Genomic DNA, 25,992 nt, shown 5'->3' on the forward strand with positions numbered 1-25,992 from the left:
CCTCGCGGAAACGGGCATGAAATAATCACGAAAATTCCCCGGGAATGAGGCACGAAGAGGTGCTCGGCGATTTCGCAGCCGTTCGATCGTTTCCGCGCGGATTGGAGGACGTCTCTCCCGGCAAGAAAGTTAAGTACTAGCTGGGAAAAGGGCCGTGCCGCTCTTTGAAGGTAATCGATGAAACGGGGAGACCCTGTATAGCCCGGTCGTTGGCCGTGATTTACCGTGGTTTCCGGTTTCTTTTGCCAGGAAACTTCGCGGCAGTCCTGTCGCGCGAAAAACTTTCGCGGAAACGAATGGCCGAGGCGCTTGGTATCTTGGACCACTGCGGTTCGAACGTGTGTCTTGGCTACAATGTGACCGTTCGAGGTAACAGTCCGAGAAGCACGTGATTGGCCAGGAAATTTGACAGCCGACAGACAGTAACGCTCCCCTCCGACTAATGTCTAATCGCATTAAATTGTTTCGTAGTCTGGCAATTGGTCACGTAGCCACGCCGTTCTGACCTCGTTCGATGCTGCGCCAGAGACACTCGCTTAATTTCAGCTCGACACCCGACGATTAGATACCATGTAAATGCAGGCTTCCGCCGATCCGAGACTTTGAAGTCTGCGTGCGGATCGGACACGTTTGCGTCACTGCTCACCGGCAGAATCCCTTTATTCGCGAAACGATTTTTCATCGGATTTATCGGCTGCGTCAGATGGAAGAATGTTTCCTCGCGTTTTCCACGAATATTAGGTTGGCCGAAAGGTTCGTTTCGTTCTCGATTAATCGATCCAGTGGTCAATACCAATTCAGAGTAGTTTTTAAGAAAACCAATGGCAACGTATATCCAAGAATTTTTCGAGATCTTAAAAACTGTTGGTTCTACACACGTGTAAAATAAAGCGTCAACATTTTTTCCATTAAATCATAATAGCTGAACTAGCAAACCGAGGAAAATTGGTTTTTAGGAGTTTATAGTGAAAACATAAGAGTATCTACTCAAAAAATTTCTTCATATTATGAATGTGCACGTAGTGAAAGAAACTTTTAGGACAACAATTACATAAAAATCCACATTTCGCTTATCGGGAACAAGTACTAGTAATTTCTGCCATGACGCGTCTGTTCGTGACTGGCCGTTTCTACTTATCGGACGAACAGCCTTGTGCTATTTGACTCTGAAAATCGAATGGCTCTCAAAAGCAAAATCCTCTTTGTGCAAACACGAGTTTAGTTTACTTTTCAGTGGTTCCCAGTGAAAGTACTTCGGTCCGGTTCGAGCCCGGGGATTGTCAACAAGAAAAATTCCAGGGTGTTTCGCGGTTCATCTCTAACGTTCTCCTCTCGATCTCTCTTTTTCGGTCGCCGGCAAGTGTTAATAATGCTAATGCATCGACCTCGAGCGTAGCGAGCCTCGCGGCGCATCAATATTCATTAGCGGTTCGTTCTACGAGCCGAATAATTCTGCGTGTCCGCTCGGCGTAACCCACAAACCCACTGTGTGTATACGCGCGCGATTACGTGTGAAGTTAACACGCTCCTCTCTCAAAGGATTCCTTCTAGCGCTCCGTCTACGATTCTCCAACGATTCCCATGGGCGACGAGTGTTTGCTCGAGACCGTCTGGCTTCGTTGTCGTTCACGATGAGAAAGTGACAGTGAGTCAGACACGTAAGAATTAGCAAAACGGTGTTTATTGTCCGGGGACCACCCGCGTCACTTCAATTTTTCATTAACCCTTTCAGAATTTTCCTCTGGGACCAAGCAATGGCAACCCTTCTGGCAACCATTCAGTTAATTGTTGCATCATACTGTTTTGTAATTTGATGAAACTGTTTATATTGTCTGGAGACCACCTTCCATTAATCCTTCAAGCACTTCCCTCTGGGATTTTTATTTTTAATTCACGTGCATCCCCCGTTTCACTTCTGCTTTTCACTTCCAACTATCCAGTTTCACACTGTTACTCGATATCTATCAGTTTTAAACAATTCGGCCGTGTTGATTAATCGAGGGGAAATTTGATCTGCAAGTTGATAGCGCTCCGTAGAAACTGTCGACGTTTAATTAATCGAGAAAAATGTTTGGGACGAGCAATATTTTCAAAAATCAACTAGTGTCAAATGGATTTCTCTCCAATCATCGTTCAATCCATTTCACTGTTTCACGACACAGAAAATTCTTCTGAATAAGATAAATTGAAAGTCCCAGTTTGCGCGCAAAGATCTCTGATCTAGGATTAAAATGCACAGTGTCCGATTAGCATTGTTCCAGATAAGATAAACTTGAGCTCTGACATCTTCGGAAAGCTTCAGAAAGTTCCAGTTTCTTAAAATGCAAAGTGTCCGATTAGCAAGCAGTGATCGGACACGAGAACGCAAACGTACAATCTCGCCCGCGGCAGGGACTGTAGAATCACAGCATAAACCGTTTCGAGTCTTGCAGGTTGGCATTACTTATCTGCGGAGAAAAAGTGATGATAATGGATCAAGTGGTTCATGGTAATCATTGAAACCGGCCGTTTCACGTGCACCATCCTAATAGCTCGTTCGCGTAGCTTCCGTGGCCAAGAAAGGCTCGAAGGTAAAGGGTGTTGTAGGCCGTCGTAGGAAGAAGAAGAAGAAGAAGAAGAAGCTGGGATAATAATTGCGGCTATTAATCAGGCCGGCCGCGAGGCTCACGCACCGAACACGCATCGATTAGGCTTGGTTGCCTGGCTCGCGGTGATCCGCGTGGGCGATCGAGGAACTGGACGATCTACGACCAGTTTTCGCGAGTCTCTTTCTCGGATCGTGTCACCGAAGGGTTGGCCGAGACGGAGAATCGGCAAAAGGAGACCCTTATCCGCCGTGACGACCGCGAACGCCGTTTGACGTTAATTACCACGGTTCTGGTCCGTTGAATGATTACGACCGTCCCAGATGAAGATAGCAAGAAACTCCGGGAAGCCCCTAAGATCGATCCAGAGGATTCCTGCGCCAGGCTTGTAATTTCTGCGAATGATCAATGGGAAATCGGTCGTTAAGAGGACTCCACTATCTGGGCTTCATTAGCCCACGTTCCCGAACGTCAGCGCACAGCCTTCGCCTTAGGGTCTCCGACATTTCATTTGCCTCCGTTGATTCGCCGTGCTCCAAGTAATATTCCCTTCATCGCAATCCCACTTAGGATACCTTGTTTAATCGTGCTCCGGTGTTATTGAATCAGCCGGCGATAGGATCCAGGGTCGAGCGGTGCCTTGGACGGGGCCTTATTGACTTCTGGCCAATGGGAAGCCGAAGAATAGGGTACCGAGACCTCTATAGAAGCTCTGGGTGTCCCTACTGTGATGATGGAAGGAGTCGGTGCTAATCTAAAGGCATTCAGTGCAGTAGAACGCGTGGGAAGGGGTTTTAGAGCCTCCCACTCTTCTGCTGTGGGCATAATGGTGGGGCAGTGGCTCTCATGAACACGTACGAGAGTGCTATAATCTTACTGGAAGTTCTTCAAACAGATCGAGAAACCAAGAATAAAAAAGGCAGTGGCTCTCCCAGACGGCGCTTAGGCAACCAAAGCCCGTAACCCGAGCAGTGCTGAGCGAGCACCTTATTAACCGTGTCAGGTTTCCTCGGTGGACGACCAGGAGCATCTTTTTTAACCCGATGGACCCGGGTGCTGCTCATTCGGGTCAATCGATAGCGATAAACCTACAAGATTCGCATCTTCGTCCCTTGGAGAACAAGTATTTGGTTGTTGTGCATGAAATGTCCGATTTTTAGCAATGACATTAAACTTAAATTAAGAGTCGCATTCTAAAATCGGACGTTTCATATGCAACAACGTAATAGCAGTGGAAGTCTCCGGGATCTGAAGCGCACACCTGCCGTCTTGAAAGCACTTTTGTCTAATAATTAGCGGTAGATGCTGAAGGTGGAGGTGAGAGCGTGAACAGCGTATCGCGTATAGTCACGAGATTCGCTCGGATAAACGAGGCAGAAGGCATCATTTATGGCGTTTACGAGGTACCTGGGCTAATTGCGAAAACCCCTGGAAGCCGTGGACCGGCGAAGGAGTCGGATAGGTAATTAGGAATATTAATCACGGCGGGGAAGCGTAGTCGGGCCGCGGGGCTCGAATTTACGCAGGTGAACCGTTGCGGCCGTGTTCGCGTTCATTGTGAACGCTCCGCTCGGCGTTGGAGCGGACTAGAAGCGGAATGGAGCGGAGCAGAGCGGAGCAGAGGCATTCTCTCGCCGCGATAAACCGGTAACCGCACGGCCGTTACACCGCGAACACCACGGCCACTTTGTCGTAGCGTGTCCGATCCCCCTCGGTGCCCTTAAAGCCGCGTTTACAAGTGTCGGCGAGCGCGAGGATTCACGCTGGCTGTCACGGTCGAACGTCTGCCTCCGGCGCGAATTGATTTAACGACGTTCGAGAAAGGATGCGTTCGAAAGCTTCTACCAGATCTCTTCTCTCCCCCCCTCTCTCTCTCTCTCTCTTTCTTTTGCAAATTCCTCTGATCCTTGTTCCACCAGGGAATTTCCGCTCTCGAACGCTGACGGCTCCAAAGATAAGGGGAAACGCGCGGGACCACTAGGCAAACGCGAAGTCGAAGTTCGCGCTAAGCGAAAAATCTTCCCTGTCAGGATCTTCTTCTTCTTCTTCCAACTCGGCGCCTAGCCATGTCGCTTCAGGTTTCCTTTTTGGAGGAGATTGAGTTCGCGGAACTGAAAGGCACCGCCGCGTTGTGGATCCTGCATCCCGAGCTCCTTGGATACCCGGAATTGTTCAACGGAGAATTCCTTTGGCCGCGGGAACGTTTGAAGCGAATTGAAGAAATATTGGGCTAGAATGTGATCCCCTAAACTGCACCTGGCGAATTCATGTTGATAGGCGGACTCCGAGAAACATGTGTGCTTAACTTGAAAACGCATTAGTCACGTCCATTACGTAAGACGTTGTATAGTTCTCGCATTTCAATCGAAGAAAAGTGTTGACGATGTCACAGAAATGATTTATATGCCACCTCCTTGGACCGGATAGTTCTCCATCACGCAGCTCATTAGCAGGACCTTATCCTGTCGAATTACCATTTGTTTCAGTCATCTTTTTAATGTTGGGAGAGGAATTATTTTTACAGATGAGTGGTTTTGTTTCGATTTCAATTCTACAATTAATATTCGTCGGGCGCTTAATGATGTATTAGTTACTTCTTGGTAACATCATCGATCTTGGGTTAATAGGACTGTCTTGCTGGAAGGTTAAACCTGGTTCAATCGATAGGCTACGTTGAATCATCAATTATTCGCGAGTGCATCTTAACACGTTCGCTGGTTGAACATCTAAATTCTAAGTTGCGAGAAAACTATTAATTTCGTGAAACCTGTTTTGCTTATTCGACAGTATTCTTGGGAAAACTGTACAGAGTTGTCTCACTTCAAGGATCAAATGCTTTCAGACTCACCCAACGACAGATTTCAATTGAATTGTCCACTTTGTGTTATGAAATAAATCGCGTTACACTTCGTAGAGGACGATTTAAAATTGAAAGATCCAATTTATGCTGCGAAACAATTTAGCTGGGACTCACTAAAGAGTGACTTCAAATGGAAGGATCCAATTTATGCTATGAAATGAATTATCTTAGACTCACCAAAGAAACGGTTTTACATGAAAGGTACCAATTTGTGCTGCGAACGAAATTATCTTAAACTCACTAAGGAACGACGTTAAATGAAAGGTACCAATTTGTGCTACGAAGTGAATTACCTTATGCTCGCTGAAGAACTATTTCAAATACAAGTCGTATGCTACAAAGTAAATTCTCCTGAACTCTCCGCAAAGGATTCTCGCAAAAGACCAATCAGAAACGAAGGGCAGCAATTTCTGTTAAATGAATTATGTTAATCCGAAGCAGAACTTTAAATCGAAGGATCGAATTTCTGCCGCGAAGGTAAATTACCTTGGACTGGCAAAAGGACGACTGACTTTGAATCAAGCTAATTCATCACTCGACCAGTCGCTTTCGACCGATCGTCTCGGACAAGGTCTGACCGCACTCGAGTTGTCCGTCTCATCCGCGAAACGGACGTTATCGAGAGGTAACCGGTCCGTGCGATATTCGCCAGGACGTTTTCCCGCGCTGGAATGATCGATACACTGACACTGATCATACGCCGGTCACCTTTTGTCTCCGAGGCGGAAGAGAAAGTGACCGGTCGCGATTTTTACCGGACACGAGACCGCAGGGACGTCGTGTCGCACGTCGGATCGATGATCGCACGGCGATCTTGACCGGCCACGAAAAACGCGTGGGCGCGAGACGCAGTTGACGCCGGCCATAATCGACGGAATCGTCGATCACGGCCGATGATAACGCATCCCGTTACCGCAACCGACGCTGTCCTCATACAACGTTCGCCTGCCGATTCTTATGTCTGCAATCTCCGTAATCTCGCATCTCTTTTTCGCGAACGGCGCGCAAGTAAAACTTGTTCTAAATGGTAAAAAATTGGCTTTCATTTCCGCTTGAGACAACAAAATGATTTTCCGAATTACCTAATATATGCAAAACCAACATTTTCAGCAGCAGCACTAACCTATCGCGGATCTTGCAATTTGAATAATTGTAATAATGAGAATGCTGGGATCGGCCACTTTATAGTGGTGGGTTCAGCGTTGAAGCTTACATTGCTCGAGGCGCGTGCTCATTTGCGATAAATAATATTCCGGGTAGGCTGCGGTTCGAAAAACTGTTAATTCTACGGCGAGTCAACGATCCGGGACTAAAAGCGAGAAAATTCATACCGTGGAGTCCTCCCAGCACGCTCGTCCTGCCAATTAGGGGAGAATATAGGCTGGACGAGGGAACGCGCGCCGTAACGAGCCTCGTTTGCAATGACAACGATGAAGAAGACGCCGGGCTTCGCTGTTTCTTGCTGGCCGGGATTCGCTCACTTTCATTTTCCGCGTGTCTCCGTTTAGTTATGCTGTTCTTGCGTGCCGGGAACACTACGGTGAAATTATTTCCTGGGGGATAGTGCTCTCGTCTGGGAAAATTTTATGGAGATTTGCACAGACATGCATGATCTTTACGGTAATTCTAACTTCCATGCGCTGGAGGAATTGTTACGCTCAAGATAAATAGAGGATGAATAATAATTCATATGAAAATTACTTGTTCATGTTTCTGTAGCTAGTTCCACTTTATGGACTAAAAAGCAACTAAGAATGACTAACGGTGCGGGAAAGCTCCAGCAGGATAAAAGGTCTTCCGAGGTCCATAGGATATCCTAGAAAAGATAAATGGCTTCTAAAGCTACACCAGAGTAATTTCAAAAGTTTTTTGACAGCCAGGTTAAATCTGAGTTAGTCCGAGCTTTACAGTTCCTCCAGAACTACTCCCAGGTGATCCTGATGGACTCCAAGGGAGGACGTCATATAGGTCAAATCTTTTGGTCTTCTAGCTATAATGAATATCCTCTACACTTTGGACTAAACCGAAGCGAAAAAATTCTTGAAGAATCATGAATCTTAATGAACCCCTCAGCGGAGTTCCAATAAAATTTAAACATTCTTTGGAAGCCTATCGTCCGACATTATCGAGTCATCTGGACTAATAAATTCGATTAAAATAATAGCGGCAACTTAGCAGGAGCCCAGGAATTACGTATTTACGATTTTTCCGTGGCAGGTCTACCGTGCATCGAGAATCGACTCGCCCCGGCTGAATAATTCAGGGCAGGAAGATTAATCACCTTCGAAGCGGCTAAAGAGATTCGCTGATGTAACGATAGAGAAGAAACGGTGCTCGCCCCCCGTTTCCTTCGTCGTGTTCTTAATGGCAGGAACGGCGAGCGGCCAACAAAAACGTAACATGCGCTCAGAGTTTTTCAAAGAACCGCGCGACTCAGCCTCGTTCTGATTGGCCCGATGGCCCCAGCGTCCTCGCGGTGATCCCGGGCGACCTTGAAGCCACGGCTACCATAACATCGGCGAACAACCTCGGCTGGCCTCACCTCTCATCCCTCCGCTCTTCTTCTTGTCAAGCCTCCTCCAGATATCTCAGCTTCTTCTTCTTCTTCTGATCGATATTAAGCACCGTTCACACTGAAACATCTCCATTCCGCATACGTTCCGACCTAAATACCCCAAGCATCGCAGACATTCAATTTTTGCAAAAAACAAACCGCTCGAACATCATAGGAACGGAGGATTACGCTAAATCGGAATGCTTGATCGTGTCCGACAAGCTTAGCCGATCGATCCCCGTAATCCACGAAGCCTTAAACGGTACCATAATCTTTTCGGTATTCTTTATCGAGGTGAAGTTTTCTGGGTTTATCGGAGAATTATTTTTATTGAAGCAGGCTTCCACACGGTTCCCATGCTGACGTGTCACAGACTTAACTGTAGTAATGTAACTTATGTTATCTAACCAATCGAAGCCTATCGTAATGTAATTAACGCGATCTGATCAATACAGTCCAAACCCAAACACAATCGAATTAATGATTATATGTCGCGGACACCACTGCGCGATTCTACACACTCGATTTAGTCGAAAATGACATAAGGAACCCCTCGAAAAATTCACCTTGAACGGGAAAAAGAAGGCAAAAAAACCAAAAATCTTTTCTTTAAGATTTAAGTTTTGTAGTCTTAAAAAATGTTTTGTTTTTCACGTTCAAGGTGAATTTTGCGGGGGTTCCTTATGTTATTTTCGACTAAATCGGGGAGTAGAATCGCGCTATGGTGTCCACGACATATAATTTTGTGACACCCTGTGCAAATAGAATTTCAGCGGATCACCTGCTAATGAATCGAGCGTATCGATTCGGCTATAGTAGGTTCTCGCTAATTGCACCCGAATCGAATGCCCATGTGATTGTACGTATTATTTGCACAGGGAATAGTTGTGCATATTTTTGCTCGTGCTTTTTGCAGCACGATCAGCTGCGTTTCGAGCACATGTACTATCAGTTACGTGACAGGCCGCCTCGGTATTCTCAGCGACGACCTCGCACCTATGGCCTCAATTGTAAAATAATCACTCGGTTTGACAGGTTTGATTGTTCCAGCGGTGACCGGTGCTAAAAGAGCGCGCATGTTTATGCAAATGCTCGTTTCCGCGGACGGTTCGATAAAAAGAGGAATAAAACGAACGATGAATAATGAATGAACTAGTTCACCGGCTGGCAATTGTCGAATCCACGAGAATCGCAATGAACGTAGGACCTCGGTGCTATGAAATACTATAGCTGATGGATGTAAGCGCGATTAAGTGGAAGTAGGACCCCACTTTGAAACGCTCGTGGTTTGTTTTCGCGGTTGATTGACGAGCGTCACGCCGCTATCGGGTGTTATAAAGTCGGGCTACAGTTCTTTTCTCTTTCCATGAACGTTATCGGAACGGTCGAAGGTGTTTGCGCGAGCGTGTGCGCGTTATTATGGCTTGGATTTTAATGCCACAGGCTACGTGGCTCGCCTCGCAACAGCGCCGAACGATTGCTTGGCAAATAATAACGCCATGTTGGCTCGCAGGGGAAAAAGACTGAATAATATCGGCGGAGAAAGAAAAATTCGAGAAAGACGTCGCTTGCTCCGTGTCTCCTCTTTCTGGTCCCTGAGCAATTTTAAATTTATTGACGTGCATCTATTAGGTACAGTATTAATATAATTTTGATAAGTAAGCAGCAGTGGAAACTAAATTTCTTCAACATCTTCAATTTTAAAAATGTTCCGACAAGAGCTATAAGTTACAGTAGTACACACAGATCTACGGAAGTCTTTAGAACGTAAAAAGAGCAGTAGCAGAATTTAATTACAGAGCCACCGACCGGAATGTTATTCTCACGGCGGACCGGAAGCGCAGATATTGGCGTCGGATATTGCATTTTTGGCGATGCTGGCAGCGGTGTCGAGTGAAAACGCCGTGGATCGAAGGGAATGCAAACACCGGCGAACAATGTGTGCTCATGCACACGCCCACTTCGCTTAGAGTGGGTGGCCGATCGGCGGGAAAAAGCTCGAGTGCACCAACGTGTTCGCTTCTCCTGGACCCGGCTCCCTTAACCTTTTCGTTCGCCATTGCTTTCGACCTTCGAAACGACGCTCGATGGGGTTAACAGCCGACGATCTTGAAACTGGACTGTACGGATCAGGAATAGCCCCTCGAACGTTCCGACGATTATTTGTTCAGGCGAATCCCTTCTCTGTCTCTTGGCGAGCGTTCCGCGGGTCTGTGTCAACAACGGGAATAAAATATGCCCGGCTATTTTCGAATTAACGACGACAGATACCTTGCTCTTCGACGATTCAACAAATACCCCAGATAATTTACTATCGGACAGTTCCTGGATTTCGATGTATCGTAAACATCGTTCTTGTACAAACACTTGTGCGAAACTGATTCGTATCAATCGAATGTCGGTTAGTTGCTCTCGGAAAAAATTGTCAGCAAGTATGTCAACTATCAGGAGCAATTCAGAACACTTCATTCATCTCGACCTTTCCATCGTCGACGTAGCAGATCGTCGTCACCCTAATTAGCAGCGTCTACACTACGAGGGTATGAAGAATGAATGGATCCTCGGCTTCGTAGGCGGTCCCTTATCTCCTGGTAGTACTACGAACGCTTTCCGTGTTTACCGCCGATAACCCGGCAATCGATAACAGAGATGACGGTGTGCGTCGATCGCCTTACTGACCCAGATGCGTATGCGTGCCCGTGTGTATGCAAATGTATTTACGTGTACAGTGATCGCGCACGTTCGCGGGATACGTCGCGTCGTGCGTTAGCTCAGAAGTCACACACCGACGTCCCCGACGACTCCGGATAAATTTGTTCGAGAGCCGATCGAACAGCGATCGTTTCGGCGACGTGACCCAATTCGACGCCATGAATAATAACGAGGCCGAGTCGCCTTTGAGTTACGACTTTCTTCGGGTGCATCCCGCGCGTTTTTTACGCGTTAACCCAGTTCGGACGGATCTGGCGGCGATCATTGCTCAGGAGACGTTTCACCCGCATGGTTCTGTTCCTGAACAGTCTTTCCAGTATAGTACATTTAGTCGGAATGGACAAACTGTGACATTAAGGGCGTAGACTCGTTTCCAGGACCGCAAGGGTGCGGGATGCACCTTCTCATTTCTCGATAATGCTAAGATGGGGTTTTTTAATACACTCACCGAAATTTCTATAAAGTCACTGTGTTTTGTGCCCGTGCGAAATCAAGACAGGCCTGTTTATGTACTTCTTTAAGGCCTGGTTTACGTTGCGTTTTTGTCCAGAAGAGTTTAAAAGTTGTTGCACACGTCTTATTGTTACTGGGAGCTCCAATTCAGCTCGAAATTGTGCTGCAGTTTTCCTTTCCGTAGCCGCAGATCTCATTAATAATGAATGCCGTCTCTTTGACAATATTTTATTACCACCTTTAAAATGATTTTTTCCGTAATTTTCATGTAAATTATAACAAACAGGATTTCTTTGAGTTCTAAAACTAATACTTTTAGAATATTCGCAGTTTTCCGTAGTTCTCTGCTCAGAATACAGAGAAACACTCAGTGACTTTATAGAATCTCCGCACTTGTGTTCTGCACCACACAGAAAAAAATCAAAACAAACGTAAATAGTAAACATAGCGGTCTAGAGTACGCAGTCCCTCTATCCGAGTGTCTGCAAGGCACAAGACCGGATACGATAAATCAACAAAAATGGTGATATTTTTAAAATATCTATTAAAAAGAAGATGACTTTATAGAAATTTCGGCCACTGTAGTCACGAACGCTAGATAAAAGATCAATCTAGGCCGCGATCGCCCTCAAAAGTCCTGTTTTTACGCTTAAGAGGCGTAATTTGCATTATTCGGCAGCATGTAGCTGTCGCAGCTTTATGAGTGATGCAAGTTACGCCTCGTAAACGTAAATTGATCTCTTATCTAGCGATTTCGACAAGTGGAAACCCCCATCCTTGCATTAAAGAGAAATGAGAAGACGTATCCCGTGTCATTGAAATCCTGGAGAAACGAGTCTAGCCCCATAAAACAATGCGAAACGGTTCTGTGGGAGTCAGGTGTGCCCGAGGAAATCAATGATCCCGCCGCGGGCTTTGAAACTTCGTAGAATAAACAATCGCGAGCGGCGCGGCGGAGCGCGAGGACTCGCGGGAGACTCGCCGGTGAACGGTGCAAAGAAATTCATCAAGGAGAGACATTCATTGCGGGATAACACGTGAGGCAAAAGAGGAAGGTGGGCACAACACCCACGTGCGTCCCGACCACGTACCTTGCACAGGACACAGCACGTAGCGTAAGGATCGCGTTGAAAAAGGCTGCGCTCTCGGACCGACCCACGCGAGTGCACAGAACTGCATACGACCCGCGGTACCCGGGTAGGTAATGCACCAGTCGTTTGCACGAGGCGAACGAGTCCCTTTTCTGGTCGGTGCCGACACATGTAAACATCCGAGCCGAGGAAGATTGGGGCCCCACGAGAAGAAGAAGAGACGAGAGGAAAGAGGGACAGCCGCGCATCATCGCGGCCATATTTCTTGGCGGCCGAGCATCGGCCGACGTCCATTGTGCAAGGACGTCGCACAATGGAGTCATAAGGAAGTTCCCTCTGAGTTATGAGACATTGTCCAGCGACCTGTCTCTCCTCGCCCGTAATTGCATACCGATCGGATGTTTCGCGGAATGCAATTTATGCGTTCGACGTGGCCTGGAATCTTTCGCGCCCGGCAATTAAAGCCGCTGAATCATCGCGATTGGGCATTGTCTTCGATGCTTCGGCGACGAGTCTGCCCGGAAGTCTGGAACAGACGCATTTGCGTGCACCTCCGCTGCAGATCGTCCGGGAGAACTTGAAGCTCAAGTTCAGATGAGGGAATTAAAATCCGTAGTCTAATCAGAATACATTAATTCTTCTTAGACACCCTAAAGACAGCTCGAAGAAATTCCTGTGCAGCAGTGGATGAACATCCAAGACTCTCTTCCAATTTACGGATGAACAATTCAGCTATGCAAATTCGAATGAATGAAAAGTTTCGACGGTTTCGCGGTGTCAGCGTCCATAAACTATCCGCAAGATTAAAACCATTTCCTCGTGACACCGAGGAGTGCATAAAGCCGAATTTATTGCGAATAATTCACGGTGACTCTCTCTCTCTCTCTCTCGCTTTCTAAATTAGTTTCGTCCAACATAATCGTACAAGTTATAAATATTAAAAGAAAAGTGAACAAACCCCTTCGTACCGCGTCGAAGTTTTTCTACTTCGCTTTCCATCCGCCCGTAAATCATAGCGATGCGAGCGGATTGCACATAGATTTTATTCGTTCTTCTTTTTTTCTTCAACGCCCTCGGCGATAATTGAGTCCTTCGGTGGCTGTGTACATGTACGCACACCGCGAGCAAATTACAGATGCAACGCTCGAGATTGTGAAACACGTAATTGCCGGAGTGATTAACCGCGGCGGTTTTCGGTCCGAATGCGTAATAAGCTGACGTTTCGCTGAAGGCGAGCGGTTTTTTCTCAGCGAATTTTTACGCGAGTCCGACTAGGAAACGTGTTCCTTTCTCGCCACGTGTTTATGATAATTATTTATTGAGCAAGAGACCACCAGCCGACTCATTCAAACGTTCGACAGAAATGTTCGTAAACGAGTCCGTTCCGTCGCGTTAGAAGCGGATCGGGAAGCAAACTTCGGAGGAATAAAGTTTCCTGTATCTCGTCGATGGACTTCGGATACTTCGGCACGATTTTTCTCTCACTATAAATGAAATGACGAGGAGATGCTCTCCAGAGGGAAGCAGAGTTGAAATGTTTCACGATAAGAGCGCTTTCGAAGAGCTTCGTGAAGATTGCTGTGCATTATTGATGGGAAGTAGAAGAAGATTTTTCAATGATCGGCTCTTCTTCCAATAAAAAAAGTCTAGAAACCGTGTTCTCTTACCGTCACGGTGTGCAACGTGTTTATGATAATTAAACTGCGGATCTTTATGCAAAATAAAAATTGCTTGCAAGTGACTGGAGCCACATAAAGGGTTTACTCTTACCTGAACAATTTTAACAAGCTGAGAAAAAATAGATTAGCACTCTCAAATCATTGTAACCTGTTTTAAATTGCACCCACTCATTTTTCCCATAAATGCATAAAATCCGCAGTCCAATGATAATTATTCATTCAGCAAGAATGCACTTGGCCGGATCCCCCGGTAAACTCTGATCTTGATAACTCGGTTATTGGTGTTATCGCAATTTCCGTTCCTCGGAAGGCCGATTGTTAAAGCGTCCGCCGAGACGTTAATCACGCATTACCTTCTCTTTCATTGGCAGCACGTGTTGCACAAGAACCGGTTGTTACATCAATCTGGAGTGACAGTCCGATCGAACGAGATTTTCCGACTATCTAATCAATCGCAAAAATCCCACCGCAGCCCGTGATTCACCGTGCCGCCGTCCGTCCGCTCATTAACTCGAAACTTTGAAGCTCCTACTAATTAATCAAAAACTTCTCTGGCATCCCACCGCTTGAATCGCGGAAAATTTTCTGCATTCTTCGAGTTTACGTCATCGCTGTCACAGTTCGAGTGTAACAATATCTTCCGCGATTATCGCATGATTTATCGAACGCGAGCGATAACGCGCGACTGGAAGAATCAAGTTGACCTTTTTCAAAATTACATGTCGAAGAATCGGATGTAGTTGCGTTGACTATTGGTGTGTAGAAGGGACAATGATTTCGAAGAGGGGTCAAAGGATGAACTTGAGGGTCCGTCGAAAAGGAGAGGAGAACGAGACCAATTTCTCGTCGGCGAGTTCATAATTCTTCCCGCGAACAACGCGATGTCAGCCAACAAACCGCAAGGCTCGATTGGTTACGCAAGCACAGCAGGCGTTCGGAGTGCATCGTCGCGACTGCAGCAACTCCGCTGCACTCCTGGCGTAGTTTATAGTCCTGTACCAGCTCTGGGAACCCTTCGCTCGACGTCCCAGCATCCCCAGTCCCCGTCACGTGAAATGCCGCGACGATATTTGCGGCAATCGTCAGGATAACTGCGACGCTAGAATGGGACATCTTAGATATCGTTTGAGAACCGTCGTTGAGGTTCACCGAGGGGTTCAACAGGGAAAGATTCACAGCGAGTGCTCCACCGAGGGAGGGTTCATAAAGTGGACTGGCGGGAGTTCCGGAGAATAAAGTTTCCCGTCGTATCTTCAGATTTTTCAGCGAATTAGGAACGAAGAATTTCCTGTGTATTTCAGAGATGTAAAACGAACAGGAATAACAGCGTTGAAGGCGGGCGTTGTTGCTTGGTGAAAAGCTGCCGCGCAACGATCGTTCACGAGGACAGACCCAGCAACGATCACCTCTGACGTGGAAGAGGTCGTTCCAGCGGTGCAACGGCGAACGGAACATGCGACATACGGTCTCGAGCCCGAGCTAGGCCCGTGTTCCGCGCGCGATCTCCGCGAGTGCAGCCAGTTGCAGTACGCGCATACGTGTAAGCGCACGCTCGTCGCGTGAGCGCTCTCGGCTCAACTCGGTCTCTGTCTCTCTCTTTCGCTCCGACGCTCGTGCTCGCGGCACAGCGTTTCCGTGGCCGCGGAAAATTGCCAGTACACGGTAATCAACGGCTGTCACTTCGCTAGCTCTGCGGTTCGATTTGATCGTCGTGGTACGTGTCTCGTCGATGCTCGTTCAACCGGTGATCCAGGACGTGCTCAATGTTCAGAGTTTAGAGAACACATTCGGAGGAAATCATACAGATCCTTTGAACCTCTTGAAAATATATTGATATGTCTGTATTTCCTCGAGAAACCCAAAACCGCAGCATCTTTCGCAGATCTGACGATGCTACCAGGCACACATCGCCGGCACAGAGGCCTGAGCAAGGCCGTAATTGAGGACACAAAGGGTTCAAAGTTTCTCTCGTTGATTCTCGACTGTCTCGATCGAGTGCATAGTTCCATGGGCTCTGATCCACGTTGTCGATCTCTTCGGAGGCAGGGTCCTCGATGACGAAACTTCGAGCTCCCGTAAACCGATTAAAGGAAAGTTTGCGGGGCCGCGACCGGTAACATTGTTCGACGAGGAAGAGGAGCAACGTGTCTCCTGCGAGAGTGGTTGCACCGGTGTACTGCGGTGTTGAAATCGAAGAGAAGAGCTGGCCGGCTCTCCCGTGACCCGTTCCAATTCAATTAAGCCGTGCCATCGATCCCTTAAATCAGCAGGCCCGGCGCGTCATTAGCATCGTGAGCTGCTCGTAACAGTTTTATTGTTGCTCCTCGGGGCCGAGACGCGCGCAGAAAACGGCCGGATGAAACAACGAGATCCCCCCCCCCCCACCTCTTCTTGTTCGTCAGTCTTCTACGCTCCGAAGATATCTACGGGATCGTCGGAACGGATCTATCTCCCGGAGCGATGTAAATATTTACGAGGAATATCGTTGACTCGCGTGGAGAGTCGGCCGAGGATCGTGCACGATCTCTGCTACTCGCCAGTCGGTGTACGCGGATACGTGTGAGAGCACGTAAGAATCGCTCTGTCCTCGCGCTCGTGAGAAACTCCGTGCGCTGGATCCACGATCAAAACGAGCCGTTTCGTTGGATCCATAGGCGAACAAGTCCGAGCGGCGCCGATATCTTCGCCGCAGTGCTGATAGTGCCGATGGATTAGTGCTTGACCAGTGTTTGTGACTCGTGTTCGCCGACCTCGTGATACGCTGTGATAACGATGGTATATTCCCGCTGCCAGTGATCTATAGATCGCGTATTACTTCGTGGGGAACGGCGGCTCTTTCTTGCGCACTTGGGATCGTTGTGAACAGTTATCAGTAGACTGCGGAGTTGACGCGTACGAGAAAAATGGGTGGGCGAAATTTCAGACGGTGAAAAGATCAAAAGAATTTGAGAACATCTATGTGTTGTTTATGAACTTGCTAAACTGATTAAAGGCTGACAGTTGATGAAGATCATTTTTATTTTACTTAAAGATCAGCAAAATAAAAAATGTTCGCATTGATTGCAGGACACAGGAGCTAAATAAAAATTGTATTCTTCTTTGAATTATCCTATCAAGTTGAGACAAATACATTGATGTCCTTAAATATTTTGGACATGTCCACTGCTTTAAATTGTACGTGCCCATTCTGGTCATAAATGCATCAAATCCGCGGTGTAGTTATCAGGGATCATTTATAGAATCCGCAAGAAATTTTTCTGTTTGTTGAAAAATTAATTTCCGAGGGTACACAGAGGTGGAAAAGAGGCTCTCAGGACTTGCGGCGGATAATCGCGATCGCATCGGTTAGGCGAATTGCAACAGTTCTCGAACTGACGAAACGCAGGAAGCTCGTTGTCTCTATCGGACACACAGGCATCCGCTCGAAAATGTCTCCCGTCTCGAGTTTCACAGTCAGGCTTCCCGATGCTGACCCCCGGTGGAATAGTTGAAATTTATGCGTTCCCGGCCGCGGTTAAGGGCACAGCGAACCCATAATATCCATCGGTGAGCATTCTTGCCGGTGTTTCGGATCGTCCTCTAACGGCGGCGCAAGGTAAATCGCGGACAGAGGCGAACGAGCCCACGTGAGAACGAAGCCGGACATTTCTTCGGCGCATAGCTCGGGGGAGGATAAACGACCTCTCGCTCGAGATCGAGATTACACTGGCGGCAAAACCTCGCTAGATCCCGTGTACGACTCTAATTTAACCGTTGGTCACCGTTGTTCGATGGGACATCGTATTGGTTGAACCGTACGAGAAACTACGGTTGTTTCCAGCTCTTTAGCGGCTCTTCCAAGTTCACATTTCCACATGTTGAAAGTTCAGCGTCATTACCCGCAGATACGGGACCTGGAACGTATATACAGCGTGTGATACTACATGTAAAAATAAGTCGAATAAAAGGAAGAACATTCTTTTATTTGACGTTTCGTTTTTGAGAAAATCGAGTTTAAAAATGCAGGGAATACACGTGCTGTTGCATAGGAGTCGTCTGACGCGTCTGACCATGGTCAACCAATTCTACTTTGTGCATATACTAAAGCACGCGAACCTGGCGGAACTTTAAACTCGATTTTCTCGAAAACGAAACTTCAACCGAAAAAATGTCACACTAAAAAATACACACGCTGTATATTGTGTGTATATATTAGTTCCCGGAACAATAGTAATTTCTGTACCATACATACATATATCAATATCACCATTATTCGCTTAGAATTGGATTTTCCGGACACATACAGTAAGGAGCATAACTGATTCCACACACACTAAATCAGAACAACTTTTATATGAATGGACCAGACTTCAATTTCTCTGTAAAGCTAGAAGAATTAGTTTAGTGAACGATGTGTAAAAAATATGTTGGAAAAATGCATTTGGACAATTTGCACAACCTTTTTAGCTGGGCCAATAACGAAAATTCAAAGGATGTGTCTGGTCAACTGGTATAAATTATATACCTCTGAAAATTCCATTGAAATTAGTTAATTGGTTTACGAATTATAAACGATCAAAAGTGGTAAAAAGGCCGAAAATTTTGAAAAATTGCAATTTTTACCACTTTTGATCGTTTATAGCTCGTAAACCAATTTCAATGAAACTTGCCACTTTATGGTACAGTACAAATTACCACTTTTGATCGTTTATAATTACCAATTAACCAATTTCAATGAAATTTTCAGGCCGTATATAATTGATACGAGTTGACCAAACACATCTTTCAAATTTTCGTTATTGGCCCAGTTTTTACTATTGTTTTTCACAATTCATTTACTAAACTAATTCTTCCAGCCTTACAGAGACATTGAAGTCGTTTGGTCCATTCATATAAAAGTGATTCCGATTTAAAGTGTGTGGAATCAGTTATGCTCCTTACTGTAGCTTAACAGTTTCATGCAAATAACTCTAAAAAACGTTTCAATCCCACAGCTGCGCCTCATAACGGCAAATTTCGCACAATTCGCAATCGATCGTGATTGCGTTTACAGCGTCCTCGGCGAGGCCGCATTAAGCCCTTTATTCTCCGCAGAATATAATAAACGAACCGCTTAATGGTCGCAGTAAATCTCTTTCTAATTATCGTTCGTTTCCGGAATAGTCCATAAACGCTTGGCGAACCGTGCCCCTAATAATCATAAATAATTTCGTTATCGAAAATATGATTTCCACGCGGCATTGTTTCTCACGTTTCTAAATCGCGGGATCCCGATCTCTCTCTCCGCTGCTGCGTCGATAAAACAGTATCGAGTTGTTTTTAACGAGACAGCGAGCAGCCGGTTGGCAAGTTTTATTCCGCGATCGGTTGCGAAATCGACTCTACGGAACAATCGAGCGTTTCGTAACACGCGTGACGCGCATCTGCACGCGTCGTCGTGCCGGGAATAAACGTCGCCAGGAAGCCTCGCTGTATACAAAGGATCCTCGTAAACGAGAATCCGCCGTCCGTACTGGCAGAAACCATGCTCTGGCATTGTCCATTCGGTTGGCAGTTCTCGACACGTTCCGCTCGAAACGCTAATTCGTGATCGCGGCCCACGCGTGTCCGGCAATCACTGACAATTCACCGGCAGACGTCGTTATCGGCCCCGACCCTGACGATACCGTGTCGGGGATTTTAATCTTCCCACGAATCCCGGCCAGATCTCCTTTCGGACACCCCAGATACTCCGCTATTGGCTGAAACATTCATTTTGAAAGTCTTGTTTCGAGAAAGTATCAGGTTGTCCGATACGTTCGTTTCGTTCGTGCAAATTCAGAGTAGTTTTTAAGAAAACCAATGGCATGGTCAAGAAAGAGGAAGCTTAAGGAATCGTAAAACATTAACGAACAGAAGATTGTGTTACCCAACAATATGGAATGTGCACGCAGCGAAAGAAACTTTTAGGACAACCTAATATGTTGGAATCATCGCGAACTACACTGGAAAAAGGTTCGCACGCGAAGGGTTGATAAAAGTTTGATGCTGCAGCGCTCATTAAGTTGTCTGATCGAAAAATCTCGCGAACTCGTTACAGACTTCGTAACGAAGTTCTAGGGTTAAGGTAGAACTTGAAATTGAACTTTATTTGAATTTTTGATGGACGTTCTAACTTCATTAAGGTTTAAGCAATCTGGATCCCTCCTTTGGATAATAAAGTCGTCTTGAAAATTCTGCGCGAGTTCGAATTGATCGGAGATGAAATTGTAATATAATACTGTAGAATGTGGAGAACAGTCTGCCGTAAAATCTGCCGGCCGAGTTCGAGGCTCGGCTCTCGATTAAACGGTAACTCGTTGCGATGTTCCCGAGAGGACCATTTCCCAGGCCTAAGCAGAGGCATTACCGAACGGCCGATCCAGTCAAGAAAGTCTATCATTTATCGCGGATAGAAGATTCCTTGGATTCCCTCGGCGGATTTCTCCCGTGCCCATCTTGTGTGGCCGTGTCTCGTCCATTTATTCGTTCGATGTGGCTCTCGCGTTCGATCCCCGGGAATTTACGCGACAGATTAACAGCGGTGTATCGATAGTGTCTGGTGTCGATAAGAATCTCGCGGAGAAATCGGTCAGCACGAGCCGTGAGAACCCTGATCACACTGATTTCTCCGGTGTCATTGAGAAACCATAGACATTTTACGGTGCCGTATCAATGGCCGGCCGAGATCCGACATCCAAGTACCCGGCTTGAAACACGAGATGCCACCGGCGGAAGTGCCGGTTGTTCGTTGTACGTATGCGACAAAAATTCGCGAGACCAACGGTCGGAGGGGGAGGGGAGAGCCGGTAATTTCGCGTGGGCGTTGGAACTAGTTATCGAAGGCTGCGAGAGACGAGGCACCAACCTCCGCGACGGAACGCTAGGGAAATGGCAGGTTTTCGATCGAACCCGAGGAATTCCCATCGGGGAATCACGGGGTCCAATTTAATTAAAATCGCCGGCGAATTAGTAAACATCCGGCCCATCCGTTTTCATTAAGAACCCGTCCCGCATCGACGGAGATCGCTGTTCCAACATTATTCGCACGTTCGATCCCTTAATCCACCGTGTCCTCCTCACTGGAATTTCACTAATTTCTCTGCAGTCTATTATTTATGATTGGACTGCGGATTTTGTGCATTTATGAGAAACATGTGTACATGTAATTTAAAGTCTTAATTTGCGGAGATGTTCTCGATCGTGTCGGTTGCTAATAACTTGATAGCTCGGTCGCTAATAACTTTGTTACGATGTTATTGGTGTCGTTAATTACTTGCCAAAGGAGCTGTTTTGTATGTTTTAATGGCGCGGTAGTTAATACAGTAAATGGATACATCGGAGTTAATAATGATACTGGACGACGTAAATTAACCTGGCGATCGTGTAATGCAGTTTAGATCGTTATGTCCATACTATTACCATTTAACAACGTAATTATCGTCTCTAATGGAATATTACGTATTATATCGCATATAACAGAACGTAAACAACTCCTCAATACGTTTTTTCAAACCAATCGTGCATTTAGGAGTCTCCCCGGAAAATGAAAGGTAGACGGAGGATGTTGGAGAGAGATAGAGAGTGCTTCCCTACCTCTGTAACTGTTCACATCGTGACCCCAGTGTCAATACCGGAGTCCTAGCTGTGACTGGTGATTTTCTGATAGTTTCAGGGATGATCGACGAAAGTGCAGTCGTTGAAGGAACATAGTGCGCCAGATTCGCGGGCGAAAGAGGACAGGAAGGGATCGATATCGCTCTCGAAAGGATCCCGCGGGCCAATCTACGGCGAGTCACGCGAAATCGGGGCGTGGATGCGCGAACGAAAGATCACGTGCAGTGTCGCACGCCAATATCTGCAAAGGCCGCGGTTTATCCTCGTTTCTCAGTGCATCACACGGGACCATCGCAAACCAGCTGCGTCCGTCGAATCCATTCGCTGACGTTTTTTTCTCTGCATGCCCGATGTAACGTCGGATTAATTACGGGACGAGCTGTTGGACACGGGGACAAGACCGGCTCCGGTGATTGGTCGGTCGAATAATGCCGGCGGGAATAAAAAGTGTACTGTTCGTACGACACGTGCAGCAGCAGTCGCGGCTGCAGTTGCAGTCGCAGCGTCGCTCGACCTTCTGTCGTACTTCGCGTCGCGCGTCATCGACTATTTGCGCGTCGAAAAATACGCGACGAGCACTCTGAAACCCAGGCGACACCGGACCAATGAGAGTAAAAAGACTGGTGACATTTGAAGAGGTTCGACCGACGAGTCAGCGCCACGATCAGGCGCCTGGTTTCTTGGCCTAGGTCGGAGAATGACTAAGGGATGAAGGCTAAGTTGTCGCAGAAAGAGCTGGACGACCTCTTCGGCGAGGTAGGGCTGGAACGACGCGCTCGAGTCTTTCGCTTGTTACACGTTTAACGCTAAACCTACCACCACCGGTCGAAATGACCGGTTACAGATTTATTAGATTACAATTATTGCAATAATAAAAATGATTTTATAAGAATTGATTGTATAAATATCTTTAGTAGAGCACGTATTACAATAGGAGCCGCGCAAAGTCTAAACAAAATCAATCTTGTTATTTTTATAAGAGAACATGTTCCAGTTACTTTTAAGGCTCGGTAGGTTTACTGTTAATTATGCTTGTACTCGTCCGATTTTTAATAATTCTAAGAATCCTCGGACATCTTGTATAGAATAACTAACGGTTAAGGTTTTGTATTTCATCTTCGAAGAATATATAATTTGATACCAGGATACGATTACATTCCCAATGAAAATGAATAAAGAAACCAAGGTGTGCTCGCGATTACAATATCTCTCCATCTCATCTCTTCAAACTTGGAAGTATTTGCACCTCTGGAGAATTTTTTTAACAAGAATCTCCCAGCACGTTTCCCTAACTGCGGACATGCCAGTGAAAGGAAGTAACACTTGCCCCAAGCGACACGTCACTATCTACAGCCAGCTATCTAGCTTCTCCGAGGAACGGCCGTCTAATTGACACGCTATCATCGATTTCCAATCGGGCCGGTGTAATTAATAATAATTGAATCTAAAATGTAACGAGTCGAAAGGCATTGATAAATTGATTACACGATTGCGCTCCATATCTCCCTGCTTCCTCTCCCCTTCTTACAACCCTTCTTTTTTCGCCCCCGGAATTAATTAGGAACACGGCTCAGTGAACGTTTCCTCATTGTGCCCGGGGAGAGAACACGTTGCTCCACATTCCCCCGTGTTTTCCTTTATCGACGTCGATATCTGGCCATTCAGATCACACTATAAGATCAACCGTTATCTATCCACGTAATTCCCTCACACATGATCGCCTCCCTTCCACTGTGTGCGCCGGTATCCGTGAACGAGACAGCACACGCGTCTCCACACACATGTGCAACACGGTCGAGTGAGTTACGAGCAACACGGAAATTGATTGCACCGCATTGACGCCTGTGTGCAACTGAACGAGCTCTCCTCCAGCACGGCCACTTTTTTTCTATCTTTCCAGCGCGGTGTTTGTTATTGCTTAAACGGCCGCCTGCCACCCCGCATTAGACATAATTCGTCCTTTTTCCCCCCCTTTCCTGACAATCATTTGCTGATATCGCCAGCGTGTCTGTATATCGTTTCATCATCGAATAATTTAGTTTTTCACTGATCCCATCTTCGAGAGCCAGAGCTCGACATGCGACAGAATACTGACGCAATTGCGTGTATCTGGCAACACAATTTGCATACCGCGCCGATCGCGGACGAAACACGTATCTCGCACGCCGCTCGTTTTTACAGCCGATCGACGATAAGCTTTTACGACGCGGCTCTTTAATGGAACACGCCGGCAGACTCTCGTAAAGATCTGTACTATGACCCCTGTAATTGCTCGCTGGACATCCCTACCACTCGTGTCAAGGTTAGGCTGTTTTCCCGCGTCTGACACTGTTCACAGCTACTGAACGCGATTAGACGGCTGGTTCTGCCGATTAAGATGATCAAAACTGCGGTTTGTCAAAATATCGAACCATTCAAAAGCTGACTAAGAAAATCCTCTCCGAGTGAAATTTCAACCCTCTAGCTTGCCCGCCAGGGTAGTTACAGGGTAAATTATATTTCTGAAAAAAATGTGACATATTTAACTACGTTTTTATTTATTAGCTTGCTTTCTTGTCTGTCTGTTCGGTACAAATTTTGCAATTGATTTTAAACTAACTTCCCGACGAGCTAGAGACTTGTAATTTTAAACATAGCTCAGAACTGAATGACAATGCAATGTTTAAAAAAATTTTTTAAGAAGCCTGTGCGTTTAGGAGATATAAACTATTAAAAATTTAACCATTACACCTCTCCGCGCGACGCTCGGTAGTACCCACACTCGGTTCCCACTCTGACTCATCCCCACTCCACAGACCCGCTTCGCACCGAAGGATCTCATTGTCAGTGTGCGTTCGAGGTCCGTGCGGTGTTTACAAAATTACTACGTAGTATTATACCATAATGTTTGTTTACCAAGCGAAAGAACAGTCACACCGAAATTCTCCGTCGAACCTTTATCTTTGACATTTCACCACGGCGTTTATTTTCGATAGGACGCGGTCGCAATACCGTCTGAAATTTAGTACATGTCTCTGTTATAATCTCATCAAAATGTCTAAAATCGATTGAAAAATTTCACACACACAAGACTAAAAAGCAGAAAATAATTATATGAAAATACTTGTAAGATTTAAAACGAAAAACGTGGGGCGCATGCAATATATAATTGATGCATGAATAGTTCACCTAAATCACTAACAATTTTATTGCACTGCAAATGACATGAACTGTTGTGCAAGTTTTCCGTTTTCAATCTTACAAGTATTTTTATAGCTATTCAAAATTCACAATCACAAATTTTCAGGACGGGGTTAGGAATCTGTATGGAGCTGGAAAAAATTATTTTATACTTTTTAGTCCGTTTTAAAAACGTGGTATTTTTAAAATTTTATTTTTATTTAAATAATTTGGATCCTAAGGCGCATTTTAGGGAATTTGTGCGTATTTTTCTGTTGCGAACTGTGCTCGTAAAAAATGAAACGAACCGCCCACGATTCATTTCATTGTCTCTGCCACTCGCTGCAATTTCGACAAGCCATCCGACAAGCGCGTTATCAGGAAGATCGTAATCCCAACGATTATCACCAGCGATGATCTAAATCGAGTCTTATCAATGCATCTTCCATATCGACATTGCGTCATGGAACGCTCTCGTTATGTAACTGTTGTGCGTGCGTTTCTTCCGTTGACTTCCTTGTTGCTTAATTAAAACCACGCCTCTATTTACATGGAGAGCAATCGTGAGCCGGGTGTAAATACGGTGTACCGGTATCCGGCGAGCGACCCTCACGATCGAGGAGATCGATACCGGAATACCACAGTGGAACAGGTATCTGTCCGATCTCGATCGTGCTGGATCACCGTGGGCGCGCGCGGTGGGAAGTCGATCATGTTCGCAACGAAATCCCACAACTTTCGATAAAATTCACCGTATTCTGCAACATTTCAGCTACAATTCGAAAATGACCGAGCGTGCCGAAAGCGAATTTCAACGAACTTTGTCGAGTTGCGAGGCTTCCAGAAACTCCCGTTGCCTCTAACCCTCTAATTCGTACGTTTGTTCGGGTTCTGCGCGGCGTAACGCGTTTCTGTAACGCTGCCTGGTGGAAACAATCCGGTTGAACGGTGTTTCAGAGCGATAGAGCCGAAACGGTAATCCACTTTACACCGAAAACAGGGAAACCGGCGTGCGAAGTCGAACGAAAAATCTTCTGTAATTGGATTTAAAGATCTCGCGGCCGATAGCCGCGACTCGATCAAATTGTACCGTAGATGCCGAAGAGGCAGTCATGCACAGAGTGATCTACAATGGGAAATCTAATCGTTAGAAAGTGATTCTTTCGTGAACGTACGGTAGCACGCTGTGAGAATTTCTTTCTGCTGCAACCTTTTGTTCCTTAGCCACTGGATTTCATAAGAGTAACCGCTACCGTTAATAGTCTCGCGAGAATCAAGAATTTAG

General features: G+C 46.2%; 1 protein-coding gene across 12 annotated transcripts in view; it reads left to right on the top strand.

Annotated features, from left to right (window-relative positions):
- The window catches only part of LOC143211349 (protein abrupt-like), a 307,845-nt gene that overhangs the window by 203,112 nt on the left and 78,741 nt on the right, over window positions 1-25,992 (top strand). Inside the window, exons 1-2 of one of the 12 annotated variants that reach the window (XM_076428897.1) lie at window positions 16,304-16,709; window positions 21,601-22,304. The exons of 10 other annotated variants lie outside the window; for them this stretch is intronic. In XM_076428897.1, the coding sequence (XP_076285012.1) occupies window positions 22,257-22,304 (48 nt within the window). In that variant the 5' untranslated portion in view covers window positions 16,304-16,709; window positions 21,601-22,256. Of the gene's footprint in view, window positions 1-16,303; window positions 16,710-21,600; window positions 22,305-25,992 lie in introns of those variants that run through there. One more of the 12 variants, XM_076428922.1, reaches the window with a different exon arrangement.

This window comes from Lasioglossum baleicum, chromosome 8 (assembly GCF_051020765.1).
Source record: "Lasioglossum baleicum chromosome 8, iyLasBale1, whole genome shotgun sequence".
Classification (NCBI taxonomy): Eukaryota; Metazoa; Arthropoda; class Insecta; order Hymenoptera; family Halictidae; genus Lasioglossum; species Lasioglossum baleicum.